This window comes from Rhinoraja longicauda, chromosome 23 (assembly GCF_053455715.1).
Source record: "Rhinoraja longicauda isolate Sanriku21f chromosome 23, sRhiLon1.1, whole genome shotgun sequence".
Taxonomy (NCBI): Eukaryota; Metazoa; Chordata; class Chondrichthyes; order Rajiformes; family Arhynchobatidae; genus Rhinoraja; species Rhinoraja longicauda.
This window is the reverse complement of record NC_135975.1, coordinates 35,376,050-35,398,368: the sequence shown is the minus strand read 5'-3', so window position 1 is coordinate 35,398,368 and position 22,319 is coordinate 35,376,050. Positions and strand designations below refer to the sequence as shown.

The 22,319-nt window shown below is 51.2% G+C and overlaps 1 protein-coding gene across 2 annotated transcripts in view; it reads left to right on the top strand.

Moving 5' to 3' along the window:
• Positions 1–21,774, top strand: part of LOC144605017 (histidine ammonia-lyase) — a 61,905-nt gene extending 40,131 nt beyond the window's left edge. For both annotated transcript variants that reach the window (XM_078420051.1, XM_078420052.1), the window contains 10 exons: positions 3,398–3,545; positions 6,472–6,567; positions 9,858–9,916; positions 12,103–12,183; positions 13,504–13,569; positions 15,032–15,197; positions 15,359–15,493; positions 16,735–16,843; positions 18,468–18,537; positions 21,030–21,774. In XM_078420051.1, coding sequence (XP_078276177.1) covers positions 3,398–3,545; positions 6,472–6,567; positions 9,858–9,916; positions 12,103–12,183; positions 13,504–13,569; positions 15,032–15,197; positions 15,359–15,493; positions 16,735–16,843; positions 18,468–18,537; positions 21,030–21,158 — 1,059 coding nt within the window. In that variant the 3' untranslated portion in view covers positions 21,159–21,774. The remainder of the gene's footprint in view (positions 1–3,397; positions 3,546–6,471; positions 6,568–9,857; positions 9,917–12,102; positions 12,184–13,503; positions 13,570–15,031; positions 15,198–15,358; positions 15,494–16,734; positions 16,844–18,467; positions 18,538–21,029) is intronic.
• Positions 21,775–22,319: the final 545 nt, after the last annotated feature.

Sequence of the window (22,319 nt, the reverse complement as noted above, 5' to 3'; positions counted from 1 at the left end):
TGGCGCAGCGGCAGAGTTGCTGCCTCACAGCGCCAGAGACCCGGGTTCCATCCTGACTACGGGTGCTGTCTTTACGGGGTTTGTCCGTTCTCCTCGTGATCTATGTGGGTTTTCTCCGAGAACTTTGGTTTCCTCCCACACTCCAAAGACTGGAGCACCCGGAGAAAACCCACGCAGGTCACGGGGAGAGCGTACAAACTCCGTACAGACAACGCCTGCAGTCAGGATGGAACCTGGCGCTGTAAGGCAGCAACTCTACCGCTGCTCCACTTGCCCTTTGTATTTAAAACATGTTTATCATTTTTTATGGGTAGGACAGGTTTAGAGGTAGATGGGCCAAACGCAGGCAGGTGGGACAAGTGTAGACGGAACAAGTTGGCCGGTGTGGGCAAGTTGGGCTGAAGGGCCTCTTTCCACGCTGTATCACTCAATGACTAGTGTAGATGGGGCAAGTTGGCCAGTGTGGGCAAGTTGGGCTGAAGGGCCTGTTTCCAAGCTGTATCACTCTGTGACTAGTGTAGATGGGGTATGTTGGCTGGTGTGGGCAAGTTGGGCTGAAGGGCCTGTTTCCACACTGTCAGACTATGATTCTTCAGCTGACAGACAGCCCCGTAGTGGCCAACATACCCCAGACACTCCCAGCTGGCACTGGTCCTTCTATCTTCAGTGAGGTTGACCTGTGGGCTGTGCAAATACTGTGTGCAGGTGAAGGCTGCCGCTGTAAACCATTGACTAAACGACAGTGTGTACCTTCTACTGCACGCAGGGTCACTCTTCAAACGCTGCCTGGCAGTGACTGGCATCAGTCGGGGTTGTTTTAACTGCAAAACTAGTTTTGTTTTGTTTAGAGACAGTGCGGAAACGTGACCTTTGGCCCACTGAGTCCACACTGACCAGCGATCCCCACACATTAACACTATCTCACACACACTAGGGACAATTTACAATCTGACCAAGCCAATTAACTTACAAACCTGTACGTCCTTGGAGTGTGAGAGGAAACCGAAGATCTTGAAGAAACCCATGCAGGTCACGGGGAGAACGTCCAAACTCCGTGGAGACAGCACCCGTAGTCGGGATGGAACCCGGGTCTCCGGCGCTGTAAGGCAGCAACTCTACCGCTGCCCACCTGTATAATTGGTGATTGTGAATCACCTTCACAGCTGGTGACACCTTCACATCTTTTCTCACTCTTTCTCCTGATTGAATGTTTGCAGAAGAGGAGGACATTCTTCCCCTCCAGCCTATTCTATTCCTCAACTAACTCCAAGCATTTTGCGGCACGGTGGCGCAGCGGTAGAGTTGCTGCCTTACAGCGCCAGAGACCCGGGTTTGATCCTGACTACGGGCGCTGTCTGTACGGTCTGTACCTTCTCCCCGTGACCTGCGTGGGTTTTCTCCGGGTGCTCCAGTTTCCTCCCACACTCCAAAGACGTACAGGTTTGTAGGCTAATTGGCTTTGGTAAAATTGTAACTTGTCCCTAGTGTGTGTAGGACCGTGTTAGTTAGTGTGCGGGGATCGCTGGTTGGCATGGGCTTGGTGGGTTGAAGGGACTGTTTCTGCGCTGTATCTCTAAACCCAAAACATATTTCACTCCCCAACTACAGCCCCTCGAGAGGTTAGTTACAGATTTGCCTGATTTCATGAGGACGTTTTGAGCAGCCGGGCGCTGGTCTTTAATAGTCCAGTGGTTCAATGGTGTTTTATTTGTCACATGTGCAACTGTACAGTGAAATTCCTTTTGCATATATTACACGTGCCATTTGGCGCCATTATTCAAAGTCCAAAGTCCACTCGATGTACTGGGGCAGTTCCCACAAACCAGAGTCCATCCCCCTCCCTCCCCCACCCTCCCCCCTCCTCCACTCCCCTCCCCTCCCCTCCCCTCCCCTCTCCTCTCCTCTCCTCTCCTCTCCTCTCCTCTCCTCTCCTCTCCTCTCCTCTCCTCTCCTCTCCTCTCCTCTCCTCTCCTCTCCTCTCCTCTCCTCTCCTCTCCCCTCCCCTCCCCTCCCCTCCCTTCCCCTCCCCTCCCCTCTCCTCGCCGTCTTTGTGCCCGGGGTTACCTCCTGCAGCCGACCTTACTCCGGTTCACCCTCCTGCCGGCCTTTGCTCCTCGCGTCTGATGTCTCCAACTTCCTCCTGGTCCCGCCGACCGACCAACCTTTGTGGTCCTTGAGCATAAGATGGTGTATGAGGTTGTGCGTTTGCCCACTGCACGCTTACCTTGGTGCTGGGTGTCGGTGTGGTCGTTGTGCCCAGCTGCCATTCTGGGATCATGTCTCTGTCTTTCACTGGACTGTTGACCCGGCACTGGTCACCTCGTTCGGCGGTGAAGTCAGAATCTTCTCGTCGGTACCCGGGCTTCTGCGGCGCCCAATAATTCAAATCATTTGGAATCGTGAGGAGTTTTGGGCCCCATATCTGAGGGAGGATGTGCTGGTGCTGGAGAGGGAGGGTCCAGGGGAGGTTGACGAGAATGATCCCAGGAATGAGTGGGTTAACTTGTGATGAGCGTTTGACGGCACTGGGCCTCCGAATGAAAGGACGTTCCTTTGGAAAGATGTTAAGGAATTTCGTAAGTCAGAGGGTGGTGAATCTGTGGAATTCATTGCCACAGATGGTTGTGCACAGAGTGCCAGTGGGTCAGTAACACTGGGGGCAGTGCCAGTGGGTCAGTAACACTGGGGGCAGTGCCAGTGGGTCAGTAACACTGGGGGCAGTGCCAGTGGGTCAGTAACACTGGGGGCAGTGCTGGGTCTAGAGTCTCAACACTGGGGCCAGTGCCAGTGAGACATCACTGGGGCCAGTGCCAGCGGGACAACACTGGGGCCAGTGCCAGCGGGACAACACTGGGGCCAGTGCCAGCGGGACAACACTGGGGCCAGTGCCAGCGGGACAACACTGGGGCCAGTGCCAGTGAGACATCACTGGGGCCAGTGCCAGCGGGACAACACTGGGGCCAGTGCCAGCGGGACAACACTGGGGCCAGTGCCAGCGGGACAACACTGGGGCCAGTGCTAATGGGACGTCATTGGGGCCAGTGCCAGTGGGACATCAGTGGGACCAGTGCCAGTGGGACATCACTGGGGCCCGTGCCAGTGGGACAACAGCGGGGAAAATGCCAGTGGGTCATCACTGGGGCCAGTGGTGGGCTGTCATCAATAGCTGGTCATTTATTCTGCATCACCCGTTTCACTGGTGCTCGGAGCATCACTGGCCTTCCACTGTGACTGTCTACTGCTCCGCAAGGGGCCAGCATGGACTGGATGGGTGAATGTCCTCCACCTTGTCCTGGCACTGCTCACTGGCTGCTCCATGTCTCTGGGTTTGAGTTGGGCCGCGTTGTCACGGTGGCGGCAGCGTTAACGGCGTACCGTGCTTTGCCTTCACACCCAGGGGCTGTCGCTGATCAACGGGACACAGATGATCACGTCTCTGGGCGCTGAGGCCGTGGAGCGAGCCGTGGCCATCGCCCGCCAGGCGGACGTCATCGCCGCACTCACGCTGGAGGTTCTCAAGGGCAGCACCAGAGCCTTCGACAGCGGTGAGTGGCCAGCACAGACTGTCCTGCAGAACCCCAGGCTCCTCTCCCACCCACCGCCCACCCTCTGTGGCCAGCCTTCACAGCCAGTGCAGTCTGGCAGCAACGCCCGGCTGACTCCTGCCTTCACAAGTTCACAAGTTACAGGAGTAGAATTAGGCCATTCGGCCCATCGAGTCTACTCCACCATTCAATCATGGCTGATCTCTGCCTCTTAATCCCATTTTCCTGCCTTCTCCCCATAACCCTTAGCACCCGTTCTAATCAAGAATTTGTCTATCTCTGCCTTAAAAAACATCCACTGACTTGGCCTCCACAGCCCTCTGTGGCAATGTTCCACAGATTAATTACACCTCCGTTCTAAAAGAGTGCCCTTTAATTCTGAGGCCATGACCTCAGTCCTAGACTCTCCCACCATTGGAAACATCCTTTCCACATCCACTCTATCTGTCCCTTTCATTATTCTGTAAGTTTCAATGACGACCCCCCTCAACTTTCTAAATTCCAGCGAGTAGAGGCCCAGTGCTGTCAAACGCTGATCATATGCTAACTAACCCACTCATTCCTGGAATCATTCTTGTAAACCTGCCCGATACCACAGATGGCACGTGCATTTATTTCAAGAGGGCTTGTGTACAACATCAGGGATGTAATGTTGAGGCTCTATAAGGCGCTGGTCAGACCGCATTTGGAATATTGTCAGCAGTTTTGGGCACCGTATCTGAGGAAGGATGTGCTGGCTCTGGAGAGGGTCCAGAGGAGGTTTACAAGAATTATCCCAGGAATGAGTGGGTTAACATATGATGAGCGTTTGTCGGCACTGGGCCTGTACTCACTGGAGTTTAGAACAATGAGGGGGGACCTCATTGAAACGTACAGAATAGTGAAAGGCTTGGATAGAGTGGATGTGGAGAGGATGTTTCCACTAGTGGGAGAGTCTAGGACTAGAGGTCATAGCCTGAGAATGAAAGGATGTTCTTTTAGGAAGGGGATGAGGAGAAATTTATTTAGTCGGAAGGCGGTGAATGTGGAATTATTTGCCACAGAAGGCAGTGGAGGCCGAGTCAGTGGATATTTTTAAGGCAGAGATAGATAGATTTTTGATTAGTATGGGTGTCAGAGGTTATGGGGAGAAGGCAGGAGAATGGGGTTAGGAGGGAGAGATAGATCAGCCATGATTGAATGGCAGAGTAGACATGATGGGCTGAATGGCCTAATTCTACTCCTATCACTTATGACCTTATGACCTCGGTGGGTTTTCTCCGGGTGCTCCGGTTTCCTCCCACACCCCAAAGACGTACAGGTTTGTAAGCTAATTGGCTTCAGTAAAATTGTAAATTGTCCCTCGTGTGCGTAGGATAGTGGTAGTGTGCGTGGATCACTGGTCGGCACGGACTCGATGGGCCAACGGGCCTGTTTCCGCATTCTATCTCGAAACAAAACTAAACTAAACTAAACGGGTCTCTCACATCTAGTTAGCTGTGCGTCAGTCAACCTTTGAGTGACTCAGTTCATAAGTTAATAAGTTGTAGGAGCAGAATTCGGCCCATCGAGTCTACTCCGACATTCAATCATGGCTGATCTATCTCTCATTCTCATCCCCATTCTCCTGTCTTCTCCCCATAACCCGTGACACCCGTACTAATCAAGAGTCTGTCAGTCTCCAGCTTAAAAATATCCATTGACTTGGCCTCCACAGCCGTCTGTGGCAATGAATTCCACAGATTCACCACCCTCTGGCTAAAGAAATTCCTCTTCATTTCCATTGTAAAGATACAGTGCGTGAAACAAATAATGTCAACGTAAACCCTGATGTCGGGGAACTATTTGTGTCCCCTTCTGCTGCAGAGATGGCTTTGAAACATAGAAGCAGGAGTAGACCATTCAGCCCTTCGAGCCAGCACAACCATTCAATATGATCATGGCTGATCATCTAAAATCATTACCCTGTTCCTGCTTTTTCCCAGATCTCTTTGCTGTCGAGGTTAGCAAAGGGAGGATGAGGGGCCTCAGATTCAATGACCTCACACCGTCTGTATGTCTTGTAAATGCAACACAACCCTGGGGTCTATGAAGGGTGAGGCAGGCTGTGAAGACGGGCTTTCAACAGATCATAGAAAAGCATAGAAGATGGACACAAAATGCTGGGGTAACTCAGCGGGTCAGGCGGCATCTCAGGAGAGAAGAAACAGGTGATCATCAGGTGGAGATGTGGCAAGGTGCAGAGTAATGCAGAGTCTGCATCGATGACTCAGGGGAGGTGGAGCCCACAATGGTCCATTGTTGGCTGGGGATGAGGTGATGACGAAGGAATACAAACGGTGACATCAGCAAGGGGACTAGGGTGGGGGAGGAACAGAGAGAGAGGGGATACAAGGGTTACTTGAAGTTAGAGAAGTCAATCTTCATGCTCTGCAGAGTTGTAAACTGTCCAAACTAATCTCACCTGCCTAGACATGACCCGTCCTTCCATTCCCTGCATAACTATGTGCCTAAATAAATCTTTTAATCACCATGATACAACGAGATGGTGCAGCCTTTCTTAGAATAATTACTGCCTCATGGTTACTGCTGGTGTTCAATTTATTAGTTCAGTTTAGTTCAGAGACACAGCGCGGAAACAGGCCCTTCAGCCCACCGAGTCCATGCCGACCAGCGATCCCCACACACTAACACTATCCCACACACACTAGGGACAATTTACAATTATACCAAGCCAATTAACCTACGTACCTGCATGTCTTTGGAGTGTGGGAAGAAACCAGAGCACCCGGAGAAAACCCACGCAGGTCATGGGGAGAACGTACAAACTCCGTACAGACAGCGCGCGTGGGTCAGGATGGAACCCGGGTCTCTGGCGCTGCGAGGCAGCAACTCTACCGCTGCGCCACCGTGCCGCCCTTAAAACTCCTTTCTCCTGCGTGTTTAGACATTCATGAACTGCGGCCGCACCCTGGGCAGGTGGAGGTGGCTTTCCGATTCCGCTCACTCCTGGGCTCCGACCATCATCCCTCCGAGATAGCAGGTAAGCCAGCCAGCCCTCCCTCCCTCCCTCCCTCCCTCCCTCCCTCCCTCCCCTCCCCTCCCCTCCCCTCCCCTCCCCTCCCCTCCCCTCCCCTCCCCTCCCGCCAGTCACCACCACTGCCAGGGGGTTCGCTGCAATTCCTCGATGGGTCAATGGGTATTTTATCGTCAGTGACATTCATTTTGTATTTAAGGGTGGCGCCGCCATGTTTGCCGCCATGTCATCACGTTCAGTCCCGGCCTGGCCAAGCGTAGCCGTGGTGTGCTCCACCGCTGTAGGCCACGTGCGGTCCACGCGCTCGGCCTCTTGGAGCGGCGCCCGGTCCAGCCGGGCCCCAGGCTCCTGCAGGGCCTCCAGCGGCCCACTCCATCATCCAGGCCGTGCCCTCCCTCCCTCCCTCCTTCCCTCCCTCCCTCCCTCCCTCCCTCCCTCCCTCCCCCTCCGCCCCCCCGGCCCACTCCACCCACTCGCTTATTTTAGCAAACAGCTTTCTTTATTCAAGTAAACACAAATACAGAGTCATAACAAAATCGAGACCGCGGAAATCAAAAATCAAGACAGCTTACAATCACCAATCAAACAGTTATCAGATTCAATGTTGTGAACTTTATCTACAATACACTTGACCCACCGCGGCGACCTGCGTTCAGGGAAGGCCTCCAGAGTCCCCATGGACACCACGTGCCCCCTCTCCAGGGTAGGGTTGCCAACTATCTCACTCCCAAATACGGGACAAGGTGACGTCACTGCCCCGCGCCCCACGTGACCTCACCTAGCCCGCGGCCATGTGCTCCCACTCCACCAATGGTGGCCGCCCGGGCCGGCAGTCGGGTTGCTACGCAACCTCCGCTAGGCGGCGCCCGTACTTCCGAACCTACACGGTCCGGAGCTAAAATGTCAGAAACCTAGAGTGTCAGGACCTAAACTGTCGGGACCTACAGCGTCCGGGCCTACAGTGTTGGGACCTATAGCGTCCGGGCCTACAGTGTCGGGGCCTACAGCGTTGGGGCCTACAGCGTTGGGGCCTACGGCGTCCGGGCCTACGGTGTCCTGGCCTACGGCGTCCGGGCCTACGGTGTCTGGGCCTACAGCACCACCCGGGCCCAATACGGAACGAGGGTGGTCCCGTACGGAGCAAACCAATTCCACCCAAATTATGGGATGTCTCGGCTAATACGGGACAGTTGGCAACCCTACTCCAGGGACACACGGGCACGGACTTGGGCCCGGAAGAGGGGCAGGGAGCCGACTCTGGTGTGACCATCGACTGCCCGCTGCCTGGACCCACGGGTGGCCATCTTGGCCAGGCCCAGGAGCAAACTGACAGGGAGATCCCCCTTCCCCTTCCTCTCGACCCCCCCCCACCGTAGGATCAGGAGCCTGCAGCTAAAGTGCAGCCAAAACTCGAGGAGCAGCCCCTTCACATTCCTTCCACTCTGGGTGGGTGAGCCGGGTCTCCAGGTGGGCTCAGTTCACTTTAGTTTAGTTCAGTTTATTGTCACGTGTACCGAGGTACAGTGAAAAGCTTTTGTTGCGTGCTAACCAGTCAGCAGGAAGACAATACATGATTACAATCGGGCTGTCCACAATGTGCAGATACATGGTAAGGGAATAACATTTAGTGTAAGGTAAAGCCAGCAAAGTGCAATCAAAGATAGTTTGAGGGTCACCAGGATAGTAGTTCAGGACTGCTCTCTGGTTGTGATGGGATGGTTCAGTTACCTGATAACAGCTGGGAAGAAACTGTCCCTGAATCTGGAGGTGTGCGTTTTCACACTTCTGTACCTCTTGCCTGGTGGGAGAGGGGAGAAGAGGGAGTGGCCAGGGTGCGACTCGTCCTTGATTATGCTGCTGGCCTTGCCGAGGCAGCATGAGGTGTAGATGGAGTCAATGAAAGGGAGGTTGGTTTGTGTGATGGTCTGGGCTCCGTCCACAATTCTCTGCAATTTCTTGCGGTCTTGGATGGAGCTGTTCCCAAACCAAGCTGTGATGCATCCTGATAAAATACTTTTTTCTTCTCGGGTGTGTCTGGCCTCTCGGGTGAGTGTGGCCTAGCGGGTGAGTCTGGCCTAGCGGGTGAGTGTGGCCTAGCGGGTGAGTCTGGCCTAGCGGGTGAGTGTGGCCTAGCGGGTGAGTCTGGCCTAGCGGATGAGTCTGGCCTAGCGGTGAGTGTGGCCTAGCGAGTGAATGTGGTCTAGCGGGTGAGTGTGGCCTAGCAGGCGGCGGGTGAGTCTGGCCTAGCAGGTAAGTCTGGCCTAGCGGGTGAGTCTGGCCTAGCGGGTGAGTCTGGCCTAGCGGGTGTGTCTGGCCTAGCGAGTGAGTCTGGCCTAACGGGTGAGTCTGGCCTAGCGGGTGAGTCTGGCCTAGCAGGTGAGTCTGGCCTAGCGGGTGAGTCTGGCCTAGCGGGTGAGTGTGGCCTAGCGGGTGAGTCTGGCCTAGCGGGTGAGTCTGGCCTAGCGGGTGAGTGTGGCCTAGCGGGTGAGTGTGGCCTAGCGGGTGAGTGTGGCCTAGCGGGCGGCGGGTGAGTCTGGCCTAGCGGGTGAGTGTGGCCTAGCGGGCGGCGGGTGAGTCTGGCCTAGCGGGTGAGTGTGGCCTAGCGGGTGAGTGTGGCCTAACGGGTGAGTCTGGCCTAGCGGGTGAGTGTGGCCTAACGCGTGTGTGGCCTAGCGGGTAAATGTGGCCTAGCGGGTGAGTGTGGCCTAGCGAGTGAGTGTGGCCTAGCGGGTGAGTGGGTGAGTCTGGCCTAGCGGGTGAGTGTGGCCTAGCGGGCGGCGGGTGAGTCTGGCCTAGCGGGTGAGTGTGGCCTAGCGGGTGAGTGTGGCCTAACGGGTGAGTCTGGCCTAGCGGGTGAGTGTGGCCTAACGGGTGTGTGGCCTAGCGGGTAAATGTGGCCTAGCGGGTGAGTGTGGCCTAGCGAGTGAGTGTGGCCTAGCGGGTGAGTGTGGCCTAGCGGGTAAATGTGGCCTAGCGGGTGAGTGTGGCCTAACGGGTCTGTGGCCTAGCGGGTGAATGTGGCCTAACGGGTGTGTGGCCTAGCGGGTGAATGTGGCCTAGCGGGTGAATGTGGCCTAGCGGGTGTGTGGCTTAGCGGGTGAATGTGGCCTAGCGGGTGAGTCTGGCCTAGCGGGTGAGTCTGGCCTAGCGGGTGTGTGGCCTAGCGGGTGAATGTGGCCTAGCGGGTGAGTCTAGCCTAGTGGGCGAGCCCTCGGTCTCGGGGCTGCGGCTCCTCAGGGTCTCCCTCTTCCCCTTCTTCACGTTTCTTCCTCGTAACGTTGTGCTTTCCTTCACAGAGAGCCACCGGTTCTGTGACCGGGTGCAGGACGCCTACACTCTGCGGTGCTGCCCACAGGTAGGCACTGCCCACCATTTGTCAGCGGGCACGGGCACAGGTCTCGTCTGTACAGCCACGTTGCTCCTGGGCCTGGCCAAGCTGGCCATCCGTGAATCACGGCGCCAGGCTGAGGAGGGCTCTCTCTGCCCGAGCCGGCTTCCTGCCCGTTCTCCGGGTTACATCCGTGCCCGGGTGGGTTTAGAGAAGGGTTACACGCTGTCCACGGGCACCCTGGGGGGTTTCCGGGACCGCTGGGCACCGCGGGGGGTGAATGCATCCTCGACAAGGAGTGTAAGATAGTTGTATAATAGTTTATTGTTTGTCTTGTATTATGGTGGTAGGCTGTTTGGGTTTTATTGTATTGCAGATATTACTTTAATATTTGAATAAATATTTTTGATTAACAAAAGGATTGTAATATAGTTGTATAATAGAATATTTAGTTATGAGTATATTGGAATAGTATATAAGAATATTTTGTTTAGATAACGGGATGATTTTGTATTATGGAGGCTGGGTTTGTTTTGTATTTTTTTGTATTGTATATATAATTGCAATAATTCATTAGATTAATTTTTGTTATATATAAAAAAAAAGGTGTACAGCCTCCACGAAAAAACACCCCCCCTGTGAAACTGGGATGGGCCGTTCCTTTGCTTCTGCTGTATCTTCATTGTTTTATATGTGGCTGGTGTTGACAAAACGCTGCACTGTTCTTTTTTTTCTTTTTTTTTTAACACAAATGAATGTAATAAATTATTGCCATAATATATACAATACAAAACAATACCAGACAAACCAACCACCATAGTACAAAACTATCTAAACAAACATTCTTCAATGCTACACTCTTAAACAACTATCTTACACTACTTGTCGAGGTGCCCAGCGGTCCCGGAAACCCCGCAGGGTGCCCGTGGACAGCGCGCGGTCCCTCTCTAACCCCACTCGGGCGCGGACGTAACCTGGAGAAGGGGCAGGCAGCCGGCTCGGGCAGAGAGAGCCCTCTCCGCCTGGCGCCGTGACAGCTTGGCCAGGCCCAGGAGCAACCCAACCAGGACATCTTCAGCCCCACCCTCTCCCGTACGCACAGGGTGTCCAAAGATGAGGGTGGTGGGTGAGAAATGCAGCCAGAAGGCAAGGAGCAGCCCCTTTAGATATTGGAACAGGGGCTGCAACCTCACACACTCCATACAGTATATATGTGGAGCACAGACTCTTCCAGCCTGCAAAAGTGGCAGGACTGGATCTGCATTGTAAATAGAGCTGCCTGACGCCAATTTTAAAATCGCATCCCTGTCTGTGTGGAGTTTGTACGTTCTCCCTGTGACCGCGCAGGGTTGCTCCAGTTTCCAGTGGATGGGAAAGTTGAATGACATAGATGTAGCATGAATGGGGGATCCATGGTTGGCAAGGACTTGGTGAGCTGAAGCTGTATCTTTCAATCAATCCATTAAATGAATACTTTTCATCGTTTGGAGATTTCAGTCGGGACAGTGAAATTCTAGATTAAGGAGGTGTTAAATGTTTTAGACTTTAGAAATACATGGTGCAATCAGGCCGTTTGGCCCACCGAGTCCGTGCCGACCAGCGATCACCCTGTACACTAGCACGATCCTACACACACTAGCGACAATTTACACTTTTACCAAAGTTAGCCAACAAACCTGTAAGTCTTAGGAGTGTGGTAGGAAACTGGAGCACCCGGAGAAAACCCCACGCAGGTCACGGGGAGAACGTACAAACTCTGCACAGACAGCACCCGTAGTCAGGATTGAACCCGGGTCTCTGGCGCTGTGAGGCAGCAACTCTACCGCTGCACCACCGTGCCACCCCAGAAACTATTTATTTCTATGTACTCCGTCCGTTCCTCTCTCACACCCCTCAAAGCCCAGCGCCAGGTCCACCCAGCGTCTGACAGCCATCAACGGCACTGTCATAGCTGTGATATTTGACCGGCTAAATATTTAAACAAAGTGGGAATGAAAGGCTGCACTTAAAATTGTTGTCATTTACTATCAATGTTGGAATCAGGCAATCAGGGACATGTTGGTCGGTGCGGGCAAGTAGTGCTGAATGGCCAGTTTCCACACTCTGTGACTCCAGGACTCTGTGAAACCTGATGCTCACATTAAATGCGTGCGTTTACATTTTGCGAGGGATAGTTAACCTTGTGTTTCATGCCCTCGTGTGGCCTCCCACAGGTACATGGGGTGGTGAACGACACCATTGCCTTTGTCAAAAATATCATTGCGACTGAAATCAACAGCGCCACGGATAATCCAGTATCCTTTGTCGGCTTTCCCTGAGACCAGGGCACCCCTCACCTCCCAGTGGCCCAGTGATGGCAACGCACAAGAGGTACAGCAGACAGGGCCCATACTGGACAGAGTGCGCACAGACACTGTTGTGAAGAGTGGTGAATCTGTGGAATTCTCTGCCACAGAGGGCAGTGGAAGCCAAATCACTGCATGAATTTAAAAGAGAGTTAGATAGAGCTCTAGGGGCTAGTGGAATCAAGGGATATTGGGTGAAGGCTTACTGAAAGGGTTACTGATTGTGGATGATCAGCCATGATCACAATGAATAGTGGTGCTGGCTCAAAGGGCCAAATGGTCTCCTCCTGCACCTATTTTCTATGTTTCTATGACATAAAGGATGGAAGTGGCTACCACGGCACTTGCTTTCACCCACTCCAACAGTTATTTAACTGGCCACTGAACTAAGTAAAGGAGTCACAAGGTCATATGTCAAGTCAAGTCAAGTCAAGTCCATTTTATTTGTATAGCACATTTAAAAACAACCCACGTTGACCAAAGTGCTGCACATCTGATTAGGAAAAAAAAAAGAAACATACAGTGATAGGAGTAGAATCAGGTCACTCGGCCCATCACCTCTACTCCGCCATTCAACGATGGCTGATCTATTTCCCCTAACTCCACTCTCCTGCCTTCTCCCCAACACATTTAAAACTGAGGTGAGAAAAACCTTTTTCACCCAGAGAGTTGTGAATTTGTGGAATTCTCTGCCACTGAAGGCAGTGGAGGCCAATTCACTGGATGAATTTAAAAGAGAGTTAGATAGAGCTCTAAGGGCCAGCGGAATCAAGAGATATGGGGAGAAGGTTCCTATGTCAATATTAAATCAGAATTTAATTCTGGTCCAGACCAGAACTACCCAAGTATCATCATATCATATCATCATATCATATATATACAGCCGGAAACAGGCCTTTTCGGCCCTCCAAGTCCGTGCCGCCCAGTGATCCCCGTACATTAACACTATCCTACACCCACTAGGGACAATTTTTTTTTTTATTATTATTTTTTTTTTTTACATTTACCCAGCCAATTAACCTACATGCTTGTACGTCTTTGGAGTGTGGGAGGAAACCGAAGATCTCGGAGTAAACCCACGCAGGTCACGGGGAGAACGTACAAACTCCTTACAGTGCAGCACCTGTAGTCAGGATCGAACCTGAGTCTCCGGCGCTGCATTCGCTGTAAAGCAGCAACTCTACCGCTGCGCTACCGTGCCGCCCTAGTAGTTTGTTAACCTCTGTTGATTTCACTACCTCTGGTCACAGACCTTAATTCAGAGTTGAGATGGTGTTTGCAGAACGAGGGGAGACCATTTCTGGTGGAAACTTTCATGGAGAATATCCTGCAAAAGTAAGTATTCTTTTTCATTAAAATATTTACAGTACAGGTAAGAGGTTACGAGATAAGTTCATAAGTTCTCAGAGTAGACTTAGGCCACTCGGCCCATCAAGTCTACTACCCCATTCAATCATGGCTGATCTATCTCTTCCTCTGAACCCCGATCTCCTGCCTTCTCCCCATAACCCCTGACACCCGTACTAATCAAAAATCTATCAATCTCCGCCTTAAAAATATCCACTGACTTGGCCTCCACAGCCGTCTGTGGCAAAGAATTCCACAGATTCACCGCCCTCTGGTTAAAGAAATTCCTGCTAATCTTTCTGAAGGAGATGAGCTGTTGGAAGCTGGATTATTGGCATGAAATAATGGGGAAGTAGAGACAGGCGGCTTCTCTGGAGAGAAGGAATGAGCAACGTTCTGGGTCGAGATCCTTCTTCAGACTGAGAATCAGGGGAGAGGGAAACGAGAGATTTAGAAGGTGCTGTATGCACACAAAGTAAAACTTAATCTAGAGGATAGTCAGGCTGGTCAGAGAACTAAGATGGGGGAGGGATGGAGAGAGAGGGAAAGCAAAGGTTACTTGAAGTTGGAGAAGTCAATATTCATACCGCTGGATTGTAAGCTGTCCAAGCGTAATGCGAGGTGGTGTTCCTCCAGTTTGGGCTGGGCCTCAGATTTAGGTGGGATGTTGACAGGGCATCACTAGAGGCACAAGAAACTGGCTCGGTGGACTGAAGGGCCTGTTTCCACGCAGACCAGAAGGCCCTCCAGAAGGTTATTAAGACAGCAGAGAAAATTATCGGCTGTCTACTACCTTCTCTGAAGGACATCTCCAGCTCGCGTTGTCTAAACAGGGCCAGAAATATAATCAAGGACAGCACTCACCCAGGATATGAACTGTTTGCTCTCCTGCCCTCTGGGAGGCGCTACAGGAGACTAAGGGCCAGAACAAACCCACTTTAAAACAGTTTCTTTCCCTGGGCCATAAGAACAGTGAATGGAAGCACATGACTTGACTAATCTCACTTTCGTCGCACTTTAAAAAAACAACATTTTTAGCATTTTAGGTGTAAAACTCATTCATTATTTATTAGGTTTTTTAATTGGTTTTTTATTGATACTGGTTTTGTTGTGTTGGTTCCTATGTCTGTGCGATTGTCTTTGAAAGATCTGCACTGTCGCACTGTTATCAGCTGTAGCACTTCTAATTTTGTTGTACTGTTCGTACAATGACAATAAAGGCATATTATTATTATTATTATTATTATTGTATCTCTAAAAGTCTAAAGTCTAAAAAGATGCTGCCTGAACCACTGTCCCCCCCCAGCTCTTTGTGTTCTGACCAGTGCGGTGATAACCAGGACTGGCCATGTGTTCTGACCAGTGCAGTGATAACCAGGACTGGCCATGTGTTTTATTCTGACCAGTGTGGTGATAACCAGGACCGGCCATGTGTTTTGTGCTTACACAGGCCCTTGACTATCTGGCCATCGCTGTCCATGAATTGGCTGCGATCAGTGAGAGACGCATCGAGAGGCTGTGCAACCCGTCCCTGAGTGAACTGCCCGCCTTCCTGGTCAACGAGGGTGGCCTCAACTCCGGCTTCATGATCGCTCACTGCTCAGCAGCTGCCCTGGGTAAGTCACCGTCTGACCAACAACAAGCCCAGCACTGCCAGTCTAACGTTGGAGAAGTCAATGTTCATACCGCTGGGCTGCAAGCTGCACAATGATGGTCATATAAAGTGCTGTTCTGGTTGTCTGAGTATGTTGGAAATGTGTTTGTGTTCGATCTCCAGTGTCTGAGAACAAGGTCCTGTGCCACCCGTCATCAGTGGACTCGCTGTCCACCAGTGCTGCCACAGAGGACCACGTGTCCATGGGCGGATGGGCTGCCAGGAAAGCACTCAGGGTCATCGAGCACGTCGAACAAGGTCAGACTCTGATAGTTACCAGGAACAACTCGGAACCCGATGGCAACTGAGGTAGCGGCAGAGCTGCTGCCTTACAACGCCAGAGACCCGGGGTCGATCCTGACTACGGGTGCTGTCTGTACGGAGTTTGTACGTTCTCCCCGTGACCTGCCTGGGTATTCTCCGATATTTGCGGTTTCCTCCCATACTCCAACGATGTACAGGTTTTGTAGGTTAATTGGCTTGGCGTATTTATAAATTGTCCCTAGTGTGTGCAGGGTCGTGTTAATGTGCAGGGATCGCTGGTCAGTGCAGACTCGGTGGGCCGAAGGGCTTGTTTCCGTGCTGGCTCTCTAATACTAAAACTAATTCATGGCACTGAAGATAGACCAGGAGTCCTTCTGCTTGCCCAGATGGTTATAAGAGATTCATTGGCATTGTCTCCAAAGAGTAAGGAGTGCACCTGCTACCCTGGCCACTTGACCACTGGAATTAGACTAAACACTAATTCTCAACACACCTTGAGAAGTGGAAGTACAAATTCAAAATGTGGAAGTAACATCAAATGAGGAGCATTGTCAGTATTATAGGGAGAGAGGTATCTCAAGATTGTTCTGCTGTTCAATGAGATCTTGGCAAATCTGTGCATAATTTGCCAAGTCTGTGCTTCAGGTACATGGAGAGGACAGGTGTGGAGGGATATGGGCCAAACGCAGGCAGGCGGGACTCGTGTAGATGTGACATGTTGGCCGGTGTGGGCAAGTTGAGCTGAAGGGCATGTTTCCACGCTGTATCGCTCTGTAGAATAGAATAGAATTTCTATGTTGTCACTGTAGTGGTGCCTACAACAAAATTCAGGCGCTCTGCCTGAGCGGAGCTCAAATGTACAAGATTCACACACGCACACACACAGATTCAAACACGATCCCCGCACATTAACACTATCCTACACACGCTAGGGACAATCTTTACATTTACCAAGCCAATTTACCACACCAAATCTGTACGTCTTTGGAGTGTGGGAGGAAACCGAAGATCCTGGAGAAAACCCACGCAGGTCACGGGGAGAACGTACAAACTCCGTACAGACGGCGCCCGTAGTCAGGATGGAACCCGGGTCTCCGGCGCTGCATTCGCTGTAAGGCAGCAACTCTACCGCTGTGCCACCGTGCGTCATGTATCGCTTTTGCCTGTTATTCTCCATGTTGATTCAGTGTATCTAAAGCGGGTCATTTAAGACTGAGTGCTTCTGTTTTATTCAGTGCTCAGCATAGAACTCCTGGCTGCTTGTCAAGGCATTGAGTTTTTACGCCCCCTCAAGACCACAACACCTCTGGAGAAGGTCCACGATCTAGTGCGCTCGGTGGTGAGGTACGTTCCACGTCCTTGGCTCAGGCGCGGATTGTCCCGCATGGTTCAAGTGCTGGAGAAACTCAGCGGCTCAGGCGGCATCTCTGGAGATAAGGAAAGGGTGACGTTTCGGGTCGAGACCCTTCTTCCAACTTGACCTGAAACGTCACCTCTTCCTTTTCTCCAGAGATGCTGCCTGACCTGCTGAGTTACTCCAGCACTTTGTGTCTATCTTCGTTTTAAACCAGCATCGGCAGTTCCTTTCCACACATATGGTTTAACTCTAGATAGATGCATAATGCTGGAGTAACTCAGCGGCTCAGGCAGCATCTCTGGAGAAAAGGGAATAAATGCCCTTATCATGCGTAAAACCTTAGGAATCCTAGTGTGTAGGCTAGTGTTAGTGTGCGGGGATCGCTGGTCAGTGCAGACTCGGTGGGCCGAAGGGCCTGTTTCCGTGCTGTATCTCTATACTAAATTAAAAGTGATGTTTTGGGTCAGAAACTAAGCAAGAGATAAGGTACGCTTAATATATAACAGAGAAAGTCCTTTGGTTCAAGTAGGAAGCAGCAGAATTGCCTGAGGCACAAACAGAGTTCACTGAAGCAACAGAGATTACAAGGAGTACAATGTTTCATTCTGTCTGTGGGACAGGCACGTATTCCGTTAAGAGCAGGTTGCATTGTAGAATCACACAACTGTCTATGCGTTAACCTTTCAACAGGCAGACAGTCGAGGAACCCTGCACTTGACTTAGGGTTGCCAACTTCCTCACTCCCAAATACGGGACAAGGTGACGTCACCGCCCTGCACTCCAATCCCCTACGCAACCCGCCTCCCGGCCCGGGCGGCCACCATTGGTGGAGTGGGAGCACGTGGCCGCTGGCTGGGTGAGGTCACGTGGGGCGCGGGGCGTTGACGTCACCCTTTGTCCCGTATTTGGGAGTGAGGAAGTTGGCAACCCTACTAATACGGGACAGGGGGGGTCCCGTTCAGGACAAACTAATTTAGCCCAAAATACGGGATGTCCCGGCTAATACGGGACAGTTGGCAACCCTGACAAGACTATGGGTGGTTATGTTGTGATCATTAGTAACTATATTTCATACCCAGTGGATTTCAAGCACTGCTTTACTGTAGAAGGGGTCTTTATGTGTAGTCTTTATGCTTTACTGCATAAAGGTACAACAATTACTTCACACAGAGGGTGGTGGGTGTATGGAACAAGCTGCCAGAGGAGGTAGTTGAGGCAAGGACTATCCCAACGTTTAAGAAACAGTTAGACAGGTACATGGATGGGACAGTTTGGAGGGATATGGACCAAACGTGGGCAGGTGGGACTAGTGTAGATGGGACATGTTGGCCGGTGTGGGCAAGTTGGGCCGAAGGGCCTGTTTCCACGCTGTATCACTCTATGACTCTATAATGAAAGCAGTCACTGAATATAGCAGTAATAGGTGGTGCAGCGGTAGAGTTGCTGCCTTGCAGCTCCAGAGACCCAGGTCAATCCTGACTATTCTCTCCAGAGATGCTGCCTGACCTGCTCGGGTACTCCAGCATTTTGTGTCTATCTTCGGTGTAAACTGGCATCTGCAGTTACTTCCTGCTGCAGGAAGTTGGTTCAAGTTTTGTTCCTGTTTTTCAGGCCTTGGATTAAAGATCGCTTCATGGCACCGGACATCAATGTTGTCCATCAGTTGTTGATGGAGCAGAAGGCAAGTTGCTGCTTTCCCTGGGCTTATGCAGGATACAGACATTAACAACACACTTTGATTCAGGCATGAAGCCTCTCGGATCACCTGACCCGCTGAGTTTAGTTTAGCTTAGTTTAGAGATACAGCGTGGAAACAGGCCCTTTCGGCCCACTGGGTCCGCGCCGACCAGCGATCCCCGCACATTAACACTATCCTACGCACACCGGGACAAATTTTACATTTACCAAGTCAATTAACCTACAAACCTGCACGTCTTTGGAGTGTGGGAGGAAACGCAAGATCTCGGAGAAAACCCACGCAGGTCACCGAGAGAACGTACAAACTCCGTACAGACAGCACCCGTAGTCAGGATTGAACCTGGGTCTCCGGCGCTGCATTCGCTGTAAGGAAGCAATTCTAGCGCTGCGCCACCGTGCCGCCCGAGTTACTCCAGCACTCTGTGTCTTGTTATAGAGTCATAGTGATAGAGTGTGGAAACAGGCCCATTGGCCCAACATGCCCACACCGACCAACATGTCCCATCTACATTATCCATGTACCTGTCTAAATGTTTCTTAAACATTGCGATAGTCCCTGCCTCAACTACCTCCTCTGGCAGCTCATTCCATACACACACCATTCTTCTCAGATTCCTATTAAATCTTTCCCCCTTCACCTTGAACCTATGTCCTCTGGTCCTCGATTCCCCTACTCTGGGCAAGAGACTCTGCATCTACCCGATCTATTCCTCTCATGATTTTGTACACCTCTATAAGATCATCCTGTTATCCACGCGCTCCAAGGAATAGAGTCCCAGCCTGCTTAACCTCTCCCTATAGCCCACACCCTCTAGTCCTGGCAACATCCTCGTAAATCTTCTCTGAACCCTTTCTAGCTTGACAATATCTTTCCTATAACATGGTGCCCAGAAATGAACACAATATTAAATGCGGTCTCACCAACGTCTTATACAACTGCAACAAGACCTCCCAACTTCTGTAGACACACAATGCTGGAGTAACTCAGCGGGTCGTACAGCATCTCGGGAGAGAAGGAAAAGGTGACGTTTCCGGTCGAGACCCTTTGGGATGGCAAAAACAAAATCTCACAGAGTAGAGATGAGTTCCTCAAACAAGTTGGTTTATTTCAGTATAAACTGGAGAGCATTCCTAAGAAAACTCAGAAGTGCTCTGCCACCCCAGAGATCTCACAGCATTATATCATATTCACGTTACAATGGTTACAGGTTCTACGGTGTTACAACAAATCATCAAGATCCTGTTCTTCACTGGGGATTGTGACTAGTAGTTATTGATGTATACAGGACTAACCTGACTGTAGTTACCCCAATCCTTACCGAAAACAACAACTCCTTTGAGAAAACCCACGCAGGTCACGGGGAGAACGTACAAACTCCGTACAGACAGCACCCGTAGTCAGGATGGAACCCGGGTCTCTGGCGCTGTGAGGCAGCAACCCGACCGCTGCCCGATTTTGTGGAAAGAGGCCCTTCGGCCCACCGACTGCACGACAACGTGCTTATCCTCACATATATTGTTATCTTTGTTCTATTTAACTACCTGTTGCTGTCTAATCTACTCTAATCGCTGAACTTTGTTTTCCTAATGACCTTAATGCTACCTTTAATAAGTTAGCCTAATTGCTGGACAATTGTACAGTCTAGGGGTTCTTCTTCTTCCGTGTCCATCATCCGTGTTTCAAATGTTACATCACTGTCATTGTCCGTCCTGGAAAGGGCGCAAGCTTCCGGCGACAGTCAGTGGGAGCCATCACTTGTACAATAGACGATGGTGGTGGCAGAATTAGCTCAGGACACTTCCAGTTTGCAGCCCCGTCACATGGACACTTCTGCCATGGGGCCGGTGTAGGGGTATGGAAAAAGGTCAACCTCACTTGTTGGAGTGTGACTTAAGGCTGAATCCACAGTTGATGGCACTCGGGCTGAGATACCCACCTGATATGGCGGTGATATATCTCGGCCCTGCTGCTGGATTGCTGCGCTCGGTGAATCTGTGGTATTCTTGATGTGTAGGGAAGGAACTGCAGATGCTGGTTTAAACCGAGGATAGACACAAAATGCTGGAGTAACTCAGCGGGACAGGCAGTATCTCTGGAGAGAAGGAATGGGTGAAGAATGATCTGAAGAAGGGTCTCGACCCGAAACATGCCCATTCCTTCTCTCTAGTGTGATAGGTTGGGCTACACCACAATGCACCTGACCCGCTGTGTTACTCCATCACTTTATGTCTGTCTTCTGTGGAATCCTTTGCCACAGAAGGCTACGGAGGACAAGTCAATGGATTTTGTTTAAGGTGGAGATAGACCGATTCTTGATTGGTGCGGGTGTCAGGGGTTAAGGTGAGAAGGCAGGAGAATGGGGTTAGGAGGGAGAGTTCGATCAGCCGTGGTTGAATGGTGGAGTAAACACGATGGTGCGAATGGCCTAATTCTGCTCGCTTGTGACCTTACGACTGGCCTCCTTCTCTCCGCAGGTGTGGGAGGTGGCACATCCTTACATCGAGAAGTACCGGCAGGCAAACCTGCCCGAGGAAAGGCCCGTCTCGCCGACCGCTTTCACCATGTCCTCCGGATCCTCCTGCAAGCGAGCCCGGAACAAATAGCACCACAGATTGCCAAACCACCCACAGCCCTGGCACCTCCACACAGCTCTGACACGTGTTTATAAACAACTGTGCATTGCCGTGTTTAAAGATAATGGTTACAGGTTGATTGATGGACATTTTAATTGTTACGTACAGTTAAATCGGGAGCCTCGGTCGCCTCGGCAGAAGTCGAACTATCTGTCCGTGGGAGAAGCATGGGGGAAGAGAGAAGAATTTTTTTTGCCTTCCATCACAGTGAGGGGGTGTCTGGAGGAGTCACTGTGATGGATGTTTGTGTTAAAATTGTGTGTCTTGTGTCTTTTACTCTGTACTGCGTGGCTGCGTGGCAAATGATTTTCGTTCAATTCATTTTGAATGACAATAAAGGTAATTCAGATTCAGATTGCCAGAATTACATTATCATTATGTAATGACATGCTTAAGTGATTAAAATGATCAATAATCCTTCTCAGTAACTCTCAGTAACTGGAAGATATATCCTTCCCCAGGCTGACCTGTTGGAGATTTGACCTTGCTTGCTGCATTGCAGGTTTATTGTCACAGGTGTGGTCCCTGCAATATAATAGCCCATTACATTACTCAGTATTTTTCATAATAAATATTTTAAACCTTACTCCTCCGTCTCTTACCTTGTCTTATTATTATGCAGTTCTTACTTGCTTGAAAATTAAGAACTACAGATGCTGGAAGTAGAACGTACAAATAGGTGGCGCAGCGGTAGAGTTGCTGCCTTACAGCGCCGGAGACCGGGAAACGATCCTGACTGCGGGTGCTGTCTGTACGGAGTTTGTACGTTCTCCCCATGACCTGCGTGGGTTTTCTCAGGGAGCTCCATTTTCATCCCACACTCCAAAGACATACAGGTTTGTAGTTTAGTTTAGTTTAGTTTTGAGATACAGCGCGGAAACAGGCCCTTTAGCCCACCGGGTCCGCGCCGACCAGCGATCCCCGCACATTCACACTATCCTACACCCACTAGGGACAATTTTTACATTTGCCAAGCCAATTAACCTACACACCTGTACGTCTTTGGAGTGTAGGAGGAAACCGAAGATCTCGGGGAGAACGTACAAACTCCGTACAGACGGCACCTGTAGTCAGGATCGAACCCGGGTCTCCGGCGCTGCATTCGCTGTAAGGCAGCAACTCTACCGCTGC